The 15,308-nt window shown below is 41.3% G+C and overlaps 1 protein-coding gene across 1 annotated transcript in view; it reads right to left on the reverse strand.

The window, feature by feature from the left end:
- Positions 1–15,050, reverse strand: part of LOC134489760 (protoheme IX farnesyltransferase, mitochondrial) — a 143,137-nt gene extending 128,087 nt beyond the window's left edge. Inside the window, exons 1-3 of the mRNA XM_063292626.1 lie at positions 14,844–15,050; positions 12,059–12,185; positions 10,988–11,309 (exon numbers count right to left, since the gene is read on the reverse strand). Of these exons, the coding sequence (XP_063148696.1) occupies positions 10,988–11,309; positions 12,059–12,151 (415 nt within the window). The 5' untranslated portion in view covers positions 12,152–12,185; positions 14,844–15,050. The remainder of the gene's footprint in view (positions 1–10,987; positions 11,310–12,058; positions 12,186–14,843) is intronic.
- Positions 15,051–15,308: the final 258 nt, after the last annotated feature.

Below are 15,308 nucleotides of genomic sequence, written 5' to 3' on the forward strand. Positions count from 1 at the left end.
TTGTTGCTTATCAGCCTATATTTTACTGTTTATACAGATATTTTAAATCTATATAATCTTTTATATTCTTTTAAAATTGTACATTTGTACTGTTTTCTCTATTCTTTTATTTAATCATTTAAAAAAAATAAGAGAGGAAGGATGTTCCCACAGAAATGTTTTCCCCTTGTGTAATTATGCTCTTTATGTGAGTTAACAATCTCCTCTAGGGAATGAATTATATCCTTTCACTGTCAGGGCTAAAGTTTTGTAGAATACAGGCATAATCCCAGTATCTACACTATTTATATAGCTCTTTAATTTCCCTTCTACACGTATAACCATTAAAAGTGGTATATGGAGAACTGACAGTCTATTCATCCACATTTTATCCATATTTATTCATCCACATTTAGAGGCCACCTGACTCTGTAGCAACTCTGGGTGGCTTATGAACAAAAAGAACAACATAGAAAGAGGTGGGAGCAGCTAAAAATACAAATGGCATATGTTGCTGCCTTCCTATTTGGTTTTTATCAAGTTTTGCTATACATACCAGGTTTCCATTAGTAAGGCATATGTTTTATTTGACATTGTGACTAGAAGTTTAATTAAAACTTATCAGGGAAAATGCCTTAAACTTCTGTATAATAGCACAATACTAACCCACTTATAAATAGGGAAATAAAGAGCAGTCTGCACAACATTGTTATTATAATGCCCCCAAAGAAATTCCAGCACACCAGACCAATGTTCTAATTAAAGTCTTCATTGATTTCCCCAAGTTAATTTCATTGGAACTTATCAGGATCTCATTAAAGCAGCTGTAATACATTCTGCTTTATCCAATTGGGTGGCTATTGCTTGCTCAGTATCTTATACCCACAAACAAAGTTCTTAAGTGTCAAGTACATCATCTCAGTCTTGCCTAAAGCAACTACATGTCTCAATTCAAACAAATATTTTCAGCAACGCCTTTAACTCTTAAGGCATGACAACTATAAAGTATTCTCATATTAAGCTTCCCATGGAGATTCTTGAAGATTATAGTTGCTGTTGTTGTTGTTATTATTATTATTATTATTATTATTAAAATTTAATTACCGCCCATCTCCCCCAAAAGAGGGACTCTGGGCAGTTTACAGTAAAATCAATCTCCAATCATAAATGTTAAAATCTCATAAAACCAGACCCATTACAATTATTATAAAATGCAATAAATAAATATAAAATCCAAGAGGGTATAAAATTCCAAGCTGGTGGGAGGGCCTCTAGGGTGCGAGCCACCCCCAAGAATGGTTACCCACTTTCCCACCCCAGGCGAGACGGCAGAACCAAGTCTTCAGGGCCTTCCGGAAGGTCAGGAGTGAAGAGGCCTGCCTCACCTCCGGGGGCAAGATGTTCCCAAGGGCGGGGGCCACTGCAGAGAAGGCCCGTTTCCTGGGCCCCGCCAGATGAAATTCTCTTACGGACGGGGTCCGTAACATGCCCTCTCTGGATGGTTGGGTGGGGTGGGCTGATGTAATGGGGAAGAGGCAGTCCCTCAGGTAACCTGGCCCCATGCCATGTAGGGCTTTAAAGGTGATAACCAACACCTTGAATTGGACCCAGAAGCAAACTGGCACCCAGTGCAGCTCGCACAGCAAAGGTGTTATATGTGCCGACCTAGGGGCAGCAAAAATGGCCCGCACAGCTGCATTTTGGACCAGCTGAAGCTTCTGGATACTCTTCAAGGGTAGCCCCATGTAGAGCGCATTGCAGTAGTCTATATGGGAGATGACCAGGGCGTGAGTGACTATTCGGAGGGCTTCCCGTTCCAGGAACAGGCGTAACTGGTGCACAACCCAAAGTTGTGCAAAGGCTCTCCTGGCCACAACTGCCACCTGCTCTTTGAGCAGGAGTCGTGAGTCCAGGAAAACCCCCAGATTACACACTGAGTCTGTCTGGGGCAGTGCAACCCCATCCAGAACTAAAGATGACAATTTCCCGGAAGGCGAGGCACCATCAATCCACAGCCACTCCATCTTATCAGGGTTCAGCTGAAGCCTGTTGTTCCCCAACCAGGCCCCCACAGCCCCCAGGCACTGAGAAAGGGCAGTCACTGCATCACTTACCTCACCCGGGATGGAGATGTATAATTGGGTATCATCGGCATACTGATGATACCTCATCCCATGGTGACGGATGATCTTACCCAGTGGTTTCATGTAGTTGTTAAATAAGAGAAGAGAGAGAACCGAACCCTGCAGGACCCCACAGTAAAGGGGTCGAGGGTCAGATCTCTCCTCTCCTATCACCACCAATTGGGATCAGCCCTGGAGGAAGGAGGTGAACCAGCGCAAGACTACGCCACCCACAGCCAACTCCCTGAGCTGTCCCAAAAGGATATCATGGTTGATGGTATCAAAAGCCACTGAGAGATCAAGGAGAGCAAGGATAGATGCACTACCTCCATCCCGCTCCTGCCAGAGATCATCCATAAGTGCGACCAATGCAGTTTCTGTCCCATATCCTGCCCTGAAACCTGACTGAAAGGGGACCAGATAATCCATTTCATCCAGAATCCTCTGGAGTTGCAACGCCACCACCTTCTCAACCACCTTCCCCAAAAAGGGGAGGTGGGAGACTGGATGAAAATTGCCCAGTATAGTAGGGTCCAGCGATGGCTTCTTGAGGAGGGGGTGCACCAGTGCATCCTTAAAGGCTGGCAGGAACACCCCCTCACTCAAGGATGTATTTACCATTGCTTGAACCCAACCACATGTCACCTCCCGAGCTGCCTTCACCAGCCAGGAGGGGCATGGATCTAACTGACAGGTGGTGGCATTCACAATCTGGAGGATCCTGTCCACTTCCTCGGGTCCAACAGGATCAAACTACTTCCAGATAACAAGGCTAAAAATGTTCCCTTGGCATCTCCTCAGACTCTGCTTCACGCATGGAGTCCAACCTAGAACGGATCTGAGTGATTTTATCCTGCAGATGCTCAGAAAACTCTTCCACACGGCCCTGTAGGTGGGTCACTGGGCCCACCTTCCCCAAAAGGGTACGTGTGATCTTAAACAGGGCTGTCGGATGGCAATCTGCAGATGCAATAAGAGTGGAGAAATACTGCCATTTCACCGTTCTTACCGCCACAAGGTAGGCCTTAATAGTGGGTCTAGCTGATGTTCGGTCAGATTCGGTCTTTGTCTTCCTCCAGCGGCACTCTAGACGTCTCTTACGCCTCTTCAAGATCCTCAGCTCCTCCGTAAACCACGGGGAGTGACGGGTTGGATGAGGCAAGAGAGGCCAGACAGGTGCGATCCTATCCAAGGCCCCGGCCACCTCCCTATTTCAGGCAGCAGCCAGGGCCTCCGCTGAACTGTGCAGCAGATCCTCTGGTATAACCCCCAGCTCCCTCTGAAACCTCACTGGGTCCATCAGTCACCGGGGGTGGACCAGTCGAATGGGTCCCGCCTCCCTGAGGAGGGGGGCAGCATAAGAGAATCTCAGGGCCACCAGGGCGTGATCTGACCATGACAATGGGGATAGATGTGGCTCTCCCCTCAGATTACGTTGCCACTGCTCCGACAAGAAAACCAAGTCCACTGTCTCGAGTCGGATCCCAGATAATCTGGGACAGGCCCATGGCTGCCATGGTAGCCATGAACTCCCGAGCTGCCTCCGAGGCACGCCCCAGGGAAGGCAGATTGAAGTCTCCCAGAACCATAAGTCTGGGGAACTCCACTGCCAACCCTGAGACGACCTCCAGCAGCTCAGGCAGGGAGGATGCTACGCAGCAGGGAGGCTGGTACAGTAGCAGCACTCCCAACCGTTCTCGGGAACCCAACTTCAAAAACAGGGTCTCACACCCGGGCACTTGTGGAGCAGGGCCCCTGAAGGTCACCAGAGACTCTCGGATGACAACAGCCACCCCACCTCCCACAGAACATGGTGATCTATCCCAAGATAAGATGTTTTTTCTGAACACAAGTGTTTCACATATTTATGTATTAAGTATAACCTCTGCATACCATAGACTCCATAGGAACTCCTGAAGATTTACACAGATCAAGAACAATACAACCATAAAGTCCTGCAAATAACATTATCTCCTTTCACATCCAGCTCAGCAACAACAATTGCACAATACTCTCTGGAGTATATCCATGAAGAATTGTTCCTTCACTCTCCCTCCCTAAATCTCAATCTCAAGATCCCTAATTGGGAAGTATACTCTTAAGAAGTAGAGTAGGAAGTCCTGTGGGCACCTATGTATCAAGCCATAGGGCTTCAGAAGTGACAACCAGCACTCTGCATTGTACTTGCAAACCTAATGGCACCCAATGCAGTACCTCAACACTGGTGTTATATATAAAAGCCCCATGTAGAATATATTTCAGTAGTCCATGCTAGAGATGATAAAGGCATGGGTGATTGTTATCAGGACCTCATGTTCCAAATAGAACTGCAAGTGATACACCAACTGAAGCTGTGCAAACACTCCCTACCCAAGCCCTCCACCTTTGTACTAGCAGCAACTATGAATCTAGGATGACGCCTGAGTCACAGACCTGCTCCTTAAAGGGCACTGTTATCAGGCACTGTTATCTTGTCCAGAGTAATAACCTCAGTCAAACGATAATCAGATCAATTTTTATAAATAGTACCTCTGTCTTATAAGGGTTTAATTTTAGCTTGTAGAAGGTATAGGGAATGGTCTTGAAGGACAGGAGAAAGAGCCGCTACCATGGCAATGGTCAGATAAGCTGGGCTTGAGCCCAGGCCAAGAAACTAATTTTGGAAAATGTCTCAGACAAGCCTCTCCCTAGTTCAAGAGGGAAGGAGGAAGCACATTCACCCCTGTAAGGTTTTTTTACAGTAGCTGTCACAATAAAAGTAGTCCTGACCTATATGGCATTGGATTCTTAGTCTGGTCTACTTGTATGGCTGACACTTCTCCTCCAATCCTTCACAGTCTCCAGACATTGGGTCAAGACTTTCACAGATCCCCACCCTGGCCTGGGTAGTGATGTACAGTATATCTGAATATTATCATCTCACCTCACCCAGCTGATTGACATCTCCCAAAGGTTTCATATAGATAGAACTGACTGAAACCACCCAGTAAGACAGGAGTGGAACCAATGAAGCATACTGCAGACAGTCCTCGCTTAACAACCCTAATTGGACTGTCAACTCTGCTGCTAAACAAAGCGGTTGCTAAGTGGGAAATCACATGACCACAACTGTGCTTTCCAGATGGAAAGAGACAAGACTACTCAGTTGCACATCTTCAGCTTCTGTTTGCCTCCTAACCACTCCCTCGCCCTTTGGAATACTCAAGTGCCTGCTTACTGTCTTGTACACATCAAAAGCATTGTGATTGCGCTGCAGCCTGGGGCTGGGAGCCACAGGTGTGCTATGCAAACAGTTTACTCTCTTGAAATCTCTTCCTCTCCAATCTCTCTGCTCTGTGGGGGGGGGGGGAGTGATTTCTGTAGGCAATCTCTCTTTTGCCTGACCCTCCCCCCCACAAAGAGATTGAAGAGGGATTTCAAGAGAGTAAGCTGTTTTTTCTTCTACATATCGAGAACAATGCAATCACGCTGGCGGCATGAAAGGGTCAGGCAAAGGAGAGACTGCCCATAAAAATCGCTTGCTCCCCCCCACCACCTCACAGAGCAGAGAGACTGGAGAGGAAGAGATTTCAAAAGAGTAAGCTGTTTTTTCTTCTACATATCGAGAACAATGCAATCATGCTGGCGGCATGAAAGGGTCAGGCAAAGGAGAGATTTCCTACAGAAATTGCTTGTCCCCCCCCCGCCCCCCCGGAGCAGAGTGATTGGAAAGAAAGAGATTTCAAGAGAGTACTGTAAGCTGTTTGCATAGCATGACTGCAGCTCCCAGCCCCGGGCTTTCTTGCAATCCCTTTCTTTCCAATCAATGTGTTATGCGGTGCGGGGGGGAACCACAGGTCAGACATAGGATAATATATACTGACTGTAATGGTGGTCACGTAACTGAGGGACAGGGCAAAGGTTGTAAATAGTTGTAAATGGGCCATAGTTATTTTTTTCAGCACCATTGTAACTTCGAATGATCACTGAATGAATGGTTGGTAAGTGAGGACTACCTGTACTCTTAATTGCCAACCCTTAGAAGTAGTAGAATGTCACTAAGAGATCTAAAAGGACTAGGTGGGATATGTTCTCTTCACCCTGGGGCTGCAGGCAATATTTGCTGTTTTTTTCCCCTTACCCTACTGCCTCAAATGTCTCCACCTAATTCATGGTGTTCTTCATCATACAAGCCTGCATACAAACCATTATCATAAATTTTATGATAAATGTGTAGCTAAAACAAGGAAAAGTGTAGTTTTGTTTTAATGGGAATAGTTGGAGAATTTCATCATATTACTCTAAATTTTCCCCAAGGAAAGCTACAATTCTTCTGAAGTGTCTATATCAATATTTCTTTCTTGCTCACTGAAACACTGTTAACAGTAAAGTTAGTGGTAGGAGACTCACCAATTTGTTTACATATTAAACCTAGATTCGTTTGTAGTTATATGCATGTTTCACTGGCAGTTACATCATGAATATTAAAAAGAGTCCATATTCCTAAAATATTCTCACATTTAACAGTAATTTGAAACAAATGTAAGATTCTTTTAAAAAAAATAGAAATAGTCTTGAAAAAACGTAGACTCTAATGCTAACAACATTCACCCATGATACTAAATCAGGATCATTAATACACAAGCCTCTGCAAACCTATCCTGTTCTCCAATTTGCTAAATAACCTAGCAAACACTTCACAAATTGTGCTAATTTATTTAGCCATTTACTATAATATGTGTTAAACCAGGACTTGTTTAGATTCTATGTAAACAGTTGCTAGAGTTCATAATTATTTTTTCTTTATTCATAGAATCAGATACTTAATTCTCCTTTAAGTCCCCCTTTGGGGGAGAAGGGCAGTGACAGAAATTTGAAATATAAATAAATAAATCTTTTCCTTCTCCAGATTCAAAATAGTACAACTTATTAGCCTACTTAATACATAGACTAAGTTATAATACTGTATCTATGTGGTCCTGAGAACCCAAGCAAAGAAGAAATGATGCCTATATGATAAGCATGGAACACGCTGCCCCCGGAGGTGAGGTGAGGCCCCATCATTCCTGGCCTTCTGGAGGAGCCTGAAGACCTGGCTCTGCTGCCTCGCTTGGGGCAGAGAGGGGAATAGTTCTATGTGGGGATGGCTGCTATCCTAGACCACTCCTCCCACTGTATCAGATTCTTTTGCCACTTGGATTTTATTCATATTCTTATTTTTACTCCTATTTTTTATATTTATTTATTAGGAGTAATGATATATTTATATATTGTATTTATATTGTATGTTTGCTGTTTTGATTGACTATTTTACTGTAAACTGCCCTGAGTCCCCCGATGGGAGGAGATGGGTGGGGACAAATTTAATAAATAAATAAATAAGAATGTGTACAGCATAGTATAGCGCCAAGATGTTTAGAAAATCAAATTAAAATAAAATCTGAAATTTTAAGAATGTCTGCTATCAGTCACTCAATTGGAAAAATTTTAACACTACAGGTAGTCCTCGCTTTGTGACCACAATTGGGACTGGCAACTCTGCCACTACCTGCCTCGGTCACTAAGCAGAAAATCACATCACCACGACAGACTTACAACCTCACTTCTCCTTCAGTCGCTAAGTGAAGTGCCACTGTCATTAAGTGAAACATCATGTGACCACGACTTACGATTTTACTTCCACTTTCTCTATTAACACTGCTTGTTGCAAGCCAGTTGTGAAGCACACAAATGGCAATCACATGACTGCAAGATGCTGTAGAGTTGTTAATGTGTGCCAATTGCAAAGCACCCAAATGGTGATCACGTGACCATTGCGAGGACTGGTCGCAAAGCTATTTTGTTTTTACACCATTGTAATTCAAACAGTTGCTAAATGAGGCAGTCAGTAAGCAAGGACTACCTGTATAGCAGATTTTTTACTAATACACATATTACAATATTTGGAATAATTTGAGGATTCAAATTATTTCTGAACTGTGAACACAAATGTTATTTTTTTAAAAAAATATCATGGGCTTTGTTACAAAACTGCTGCTGTGGGAACATAGCATTTATTACTAAACTGAATATCTATTTCTCAGAATGCAAATTGATACAAACAAGTAACTTGTCCAGAACTTAAATGCAGTGTAGAAGTAGCATCTGATAATTGAAACAAGCCACTATTTCTGCTCCAAAATACCCATTCACAAAGCCAAGCCAATTAATATTCTCAAATTATTTCTAAATAAATTCATCTGTAATTCTTCATGTATTCAAACATGTAAACACATTCCTTCATAACTTTGACTTTTGCTGGTTAAGCTCCTAGGGGGCGCCATAATCTACTGCATGAGACATGGAGGACCTTAAACAGACCTTCTCTGACTTCCATCGAGATTTTAAGCAGATTCTTTCTGATTCTTACCAAGCTTTTATGCAAGGCATTCAGGACATTGTGGAAAATATGAGCTTTAAAATGTCTCATCTGGTTGGGGATGTCGTGGATGAAATTGAGGAATTGAACAGCGACAGGAATGTCTCTCTGACTTCTGCTGAGATGTTGGATGAAGATTGGAGAGTTGAGTTGAAGATATTAAAGGGAGAGATCGAGTTGCAAGCCATAAGTGAAATGGATCTTTTGATGGAGTGCCTTGGAAAAGAAGGGGTTATTATGTATGGGAGGTTTCCTGAAGTGAAGGTGGAGTTTTTGTGGGGGGCAGTTGGGCTGTTTGATTTCTTTAAGAAAAAGGCTCTGTATGTATTGTGGGGATATGTAAATACTTTGGTCTATTTTGAGGTGGGATAAGAGTTTAAGAATATTTAACTGGATTGCTTTAAGGGTTTGGCTGATTTCATTTATCTTTAATGATTTAGATTAAGATTATTAAGGCATAATAAAAAATAATGTTTGGTTATGGGTTTAACATGATTATTAAAATTGCTGTATTATCAAGTATAATGGTAGACAATTTATATGTTTTCTTTTTAGTTTGATCTTTATTATAGTAGACAGGAATGTACAGAATAATGGTAGGAAGGAAATAACTAAATAAATGTTATCTTTGTGGGGGAAGTTGATTAGGAGCTTTATATATGTATACTCTTTTCTCTTTTAACATAAGGGAAGGGAGCAACTATACTTAGTGATTTTTATAATGTGCCAATGGTATGATTTATAGAAATAATGTGATCTTGGTTTATTATAGAGTAAGTGATTGATTATGGAAAATTGTTGTATATCCTTGCTATTAAAAGTCAGAAGTCACCTCTTTCTGTAACTTCCAAAAAAATTCTCGTGTTTCTACACCTTTTTAGTTTCTTTTTCTCTTTGTAGTTTTTATCTTTGCCTGAAATTTAATAAAATTCTTATAAAAAAAAGAAGTCACAGTCATGTGAGGTCCTTGCTTAACGACCCACAGTGATCCACTTACTTGCGATACTGATTCTTAAACTGGACTTACAAAAAATAAATCAGTACTGGTTCTCTTGGGACTGATGGAGAAACAGCATGAGCAACAACATGCGACTTTGCTTTTATACATGATTAGAGGAACAAGACTTTTATACGCACAAAGATGGAAAGATCCACAAATCCCTACAGTGGATGTCTGAATTATTAAACTGATGGAATAGGCCCAAATGGCCAAGTTAACAGAGTTGATAGAGAAAATACCATTTCTTGATTTGTTTATGTTTGGCAACCACTTTTAGACTATTTGCTTGTGTTGGAAAAAAATGAAGCTTTAATTTTGGGCTTTGATGATTAAAAGGTCTGATTTTATAGAAATAACGTTACTATAAATTAAATAAGGTTTAACTATTGGTAAGAGATTATATTTGTAATTGCATTTATATCTGTATTGGAGAAATTCGGAAGTCACTTTCCTTTTCTATTTCTTTCTAACTTTGCACTCTTAGAGCTTTTCTTTTTTCTTTAGATCTATACTCTACCTTTTCTATACTTTATTTTGTATTTCAACTATGTTTTGAAAAACAATGAAGTTCTTTTAAAAAATGACGATACTGGGGACTGCTGGAACTACCATCTCTAAGCAACGCATTCACGTGATATCGTGCTTTTTGAACACATCACTTGCTGATGGAAATTCTGGTCCCAATTACTGTCATTAAGTGAGGACTACTGTATGCTCAATATGCTTTAAAAAAAGCCCCTTTTCTGCCCATCCTCACCTCCAATCTCCACCCATTTAATTAAATAGCTCCCTAACAGGTACAGAGGCACCAATGTATGTCACCAAAGAAAATACAGCAAAACTGCTCTTTTGATGCAAACCTACTGATCTCATTCTAGCAGATATCTTGAAATCTTAAAAGCCATTGGGAAAATTTTGTGGATGTGTCTCTCTCTGCTGTGTCTGAAAGATATTAGAGCCCAGTTGGCAGAAAAATCACTACAAACCCTATTCATCTGCAGAGGTCCCCCCCCCCGCCCAATTCAATCTGTTAATGATGCAGATTGGTTTTAAAAAGAACTATGAACACTTTTAAATGAAAATGTTCCCTACCATAGAACAAAATACTAATTCAAATCCAAAGAACAGAAATTTCAAAACGGCTTATGAAGAACTGCATTTCAAATACAGTTTGAGAAATTTTGTGATGATGAGCATTTGAAAGCACAAAAGACAATGTAACTGAATGTCTCTTTATGTGGGAATATGAAAACCAATTCTCTAATGCTACATTTCCTTACATGAAGTGACTAATAATAGACAAGGAACTAGGGCTGTAATAATGCCAAAACATGTTTACTGAATTCAGGAACTCCTTGTTTTTGCTAAATAGATGTAGGATTAGGTTGTAGAACTTTTTTAAAAAAGGCATGGAAAATCAAAATAGAAAAAGCAAACAGGAAAACATGTATAATGAAAACAGTCCCATGAAAGAAAAAAGAGAACTACCTGTAAGTTTAATTTTGGTCAAACGAGCCAAAACTCCAGGTAAAGTATCCAACTTTAATTTCATTTCTTTCCAATCTTTTTCTTCGTTGGCTGCTGATCCTTTCACAGTTTTTGCACCAGTAGTGGCTGCTGTAAACTTCAGTGTTTCTTCATTCATCACTGGTTTCTCTGAGAAGGGAGGCAGAACAGGTGAAATCGATTTCACCTCATGGACAATCATTGTCTCTTCACTTGAACGCTGTCCTTCCAGGCAAGGAGGTACAGTTGCTTCTGGCTTCAGCTTTGCTTGCTGGAAAAGTGTTTTCTTATGCTGCATTACATACTGAAAAACAAAAACACTTTTTTTGTAAAATAGCCATTTTGACATATTTAGGCTACTTCAAATCATTTATTTATGTATTTATTTAGCCTCCTACACAGGCAGTTTTGATTGCCCTATCAATTATTTTCCATCTTAATATTTAGAAGACATCTCTGCAAGCAGTGAAAAGATGTCTCTGACCAGTTTGCTATGACTTTCTCTACTCATTTCATTCTCTTGTGTCACCATTCATTCTACTCAGCAAGTTTATCAAAACTAGGAGAGCATACTCAAGAGGCTTTGAGGATTAGATGAAAAGAAAACAGTGAATTATCACCCATTCCTTATGCAGGAGGATATCTAGATATAACCAAAGAGCAACAACAATTTAATTGTGTCCCCCCATTACTTTTTCTCCCTTTAGGATGCTTAATGTGCATATATTCATCTTCCATTTGTAAATTCCACATACTGCAGTGCCATCCATCAAAAAGTGGATATGGGAACCTATGAAGAAAATGTGTTGGCAGAGATGGAAAGGAAGAAAAGAAGAGGACAACCAGCAACAAAGTGGATGGACTCAATTACAGTGGTGATGGGTTAACTGTTGGAAGACTTGAAGGGCCAGATCAGGGACAGAAGGTCTATCTATGTGGTTGCTAAGAATTGACAATGACATGATGGCTCATAATCAATCAATCAATACAGAAATTGTATAGTTGTAATCGGTTCCAGCTCCTGATGTGGTATGCAGTGTTACATAAGCTTACCTTTCGCCTGAAGAAGTTCAGCTGCTGAAATGTTACTCCCTTTAGTTTGATGACTCTAAAGAAACATGCAAACTTGCATGGCATCTGTTGCATGATGCTTTTTTCTTGGACGTCCTATAAAATGTTCCTGCAAAAACATTTGCAATAAATATTAGATCAAATTACAGCAGTAAACAAGAAGTGTGCATCAAACACAGTACAATGAAAGTTCTGCCAAGCCATTCTATATGAACCACAGTTCAGCAAAACAAAATTCAGAACTTCTTTGCTGTTCTCAGTAGCCTAAATAAAGTTTCCAGAGATCCCAGTGCAAGAAAGGTAAGACTAGTATACATATTTCTACTTTTCCCTGAATCTACTCCGAGGGCATTTTATCTCACCAGCCTACTTGCTCCCCAGTTTGCTTGCTTGCTTGCTTGCTTCCTCCTTACATCCACTGACCCAGGCCATTTATTTGTTTGTTTAACAGCATTGGTATACCATTACTTTGCAGAGCTACTCCCAACAGTTTACAATAAAATAAATTACAAATAAAAACTATAAAACAATAAGATGCAAGTAAAAAAGTATATTAAAATGGAGAAATATGCAAGAGAAACCCTCTACCCATGGCATCTAATCTCAATAGCAACCATCATGCTCCAGGTGCTCTCTCAAACAATACTACTTCCATGGCTTTATCAAACAAGAACAAACTGGGAGCCAACCTTACCTTGCACTGACCTTTCCAGTGTTTTCCCTTCCCTCCTCCCTCTGCCTCCTTTCAGCTGCCAGGGCCTATGTCCCAATGCAGCATATCCTATCAGCCTATCTCCACCTGATCTTCCCTTCCCTCAGCTACAACTGTCACCATCCTAGGGTGGCACGTGCTATTGGCCAGCCTGCCAGTACATCCCCTTTCCTCCTTTTCCTCAGTTGCCACTGCCAAAGTCCTTGGGGTTTTTCCCACTCTTATCCTCTAACACTTGTGTCCAGAATGGCTATGTTTTGGTCCATAGCTGGATTGAAACAGCCTTCTTTCATTCCATATCCAAACACACACCTTAGTTCAGATATAAACCATCTCAGAAATAGTTGTTCTGTGCATGACATTTTGCATTCTCCTAAAACAAAATTACATAAATCCTCAACTTCAACAGCAGGAGAAAGATGCACAAAAGAAGATAAAGAAAAAACATGAGATTACATACTACTTGCAAAATACAAAATTACATCCATACTAAGTAAGAAATCATTTAGTATTCCTTTTCAAACAATCAAGCTAACTTCTTTCACTCCTACTACTCCCAGTGGCTATAAAATTGTTTATAACTAGTCAAGCATCAGTAAGATGGAACATTTACTTAAAAGTAGCTCATAAAAGTACTGAACATTAACATCAGGATTGTTTTATTTTATTGTTGCACCAGCTGCAACATGTTTATTACAGAACTTAAAAATTACTAGCTATGATATAAGGCAACTGTAAAACTTCAGCTTTTTAATTGTCATAGTAAAAAAATCTTATGACAACAAAGAAAAACACTGAAACAACGTTTAAGAATCCAAAGTATGTGTTCCAGATGCTCAAACTGATATACCATAGTTCTACTGAATGCCCACTAAAAAGTAGTTTCAGTACCTCAAACAAAAAGTATGCTTTAATAACTATCTTTTATATGTACATAAAATATGCTGGAGAGCTAGTTTGGTGTAGCGGTTAAGGCACCAGGCTAGAAACTGGGAGACCGTGAGTTCTAGTCCTGCCTTAGGCACAAAGCCAGCTGGGTGACCTTGGGCCAGTCACTCTATCAACCCTAGGACAGAGCGAAGGGCAGATTGCTTCCAAAAATCTTGCCAAGAAAACTGAAAGGACTAGTTCAGGCAGTTGCCAGCAGTCAAAAACTGACTCGAAGGCATAAAATAAAACAAAACAATAAAATATGCTTGTAAGCATGTATTAATCTTTACATAACAAACAAGTATTAAAGAGTACAAGTATTTAGTATTAAGTATTTAATGGGAACATAAGTCTCAAGCAAGCAGAAAAACACTCTTCTAGCCACATAGACATTTTAAAATTAGAGTTCTTTTTATAGTGATGGGGAAACTTAAACATTCCGACATTATTAAAAAGCTTTACTTTCACTACCAAGAATTAGCACTACCAAATTAAGGATAAATATTCTGGCAAATGGTGCAAGCAAATGATGGACTAGAAAAAATGATGACGCTCAACACGATTGAGGATTTCGGAAGGGGACAGAAACGAAGGCATTACAGAAACTTCCTTGTAAGAGATTTGATTTAACGTCATGATTGATCAAGATGGCTACCATTTGTCCGAGCTGTCATCGGGACTAGAATTCGATTCAGGGATAACTAATTAAAATATAATGAATCGAAATATATATTCATTCTCTGTCTTTAATTATTGCTTAACGTCCCTTATCAGCTAGCGCTCAACCGCTGCCCGCAGATGATCTCAGGTTTTTAAACTTCTGAGATACAGTTCCTTACGAAGTCTTGGAAAGAAGCTCCCAGTAACTAGGCTAGCAGCGCTGAGCTCGATGGACTGCCTAAAAACACGACCTCGACCTCCAATCACCCTTTCAAACGTCCGGAGCAAAGGCAGAAATCTCGCGAAGCGAAAGATGATGGGCATAAAAGGGAAGACACATTCCTCCATCCACCGTTCCAATCTACAGCTCTTATCGGATAATAAATCCAGGGACACGCCGCCACTCTCTAAAGCGGAAGCAAGCCAGCAAGCCTGAGGCATCGACCTTTCCCACAGAAATGTTACCTTGAGGCACCCCCGCAACCGCCGCGAAGAGAACAACAGCAACGGTCGGGTGAGGTGTTTCAGCCTCAGTGCTGGCCGAAACCTGAGGTAAAGCGGATGTTGGAGGGACCGGTCCCGGCCCCAACGCTCAGCCTGTCCTTCATTTCCTTCAACACGACTCTCTGGGCGCCGCCATCTTGGACAAGAGACTGACCTTTCCCGGCTCCGAATTTCTCTTCATTTCCGTGTCACTAGGCGGGACTTCCGGAGGGGGCGAGTACCCGTGGCGTCTGGGTTCTCGCTGAGGGGGGCTCGCGAAGTTTCCCGCAGCGTAGGGGCCTTTTGCCCAGGGGGGGTTTGCCGCGCGGCACCCTGAAGGCTGGCAGCGGGTTGCCCTGTCGAGGACGTAGGTTGTTGGTTCTAGTGTTAACGGAGCTTGGAGAGCTTTGCAACACGGGAACACATGTTTGCCTTTCAATCATACCT

Source organism: Candoia aspera, chromosome 2, assembly GCF_035149785.1.
Source record: "Candoia aspera isolate rCanAsp1 chromosome 2, rCanAsp1.hap2, whole genome shotgun sequence".
Taxonomy (NCBI): Eukaryota; Metazoa; Chordata; class Lepidosauria; order Squamata; family Boidae; genus Candoia; species Candoia aspera.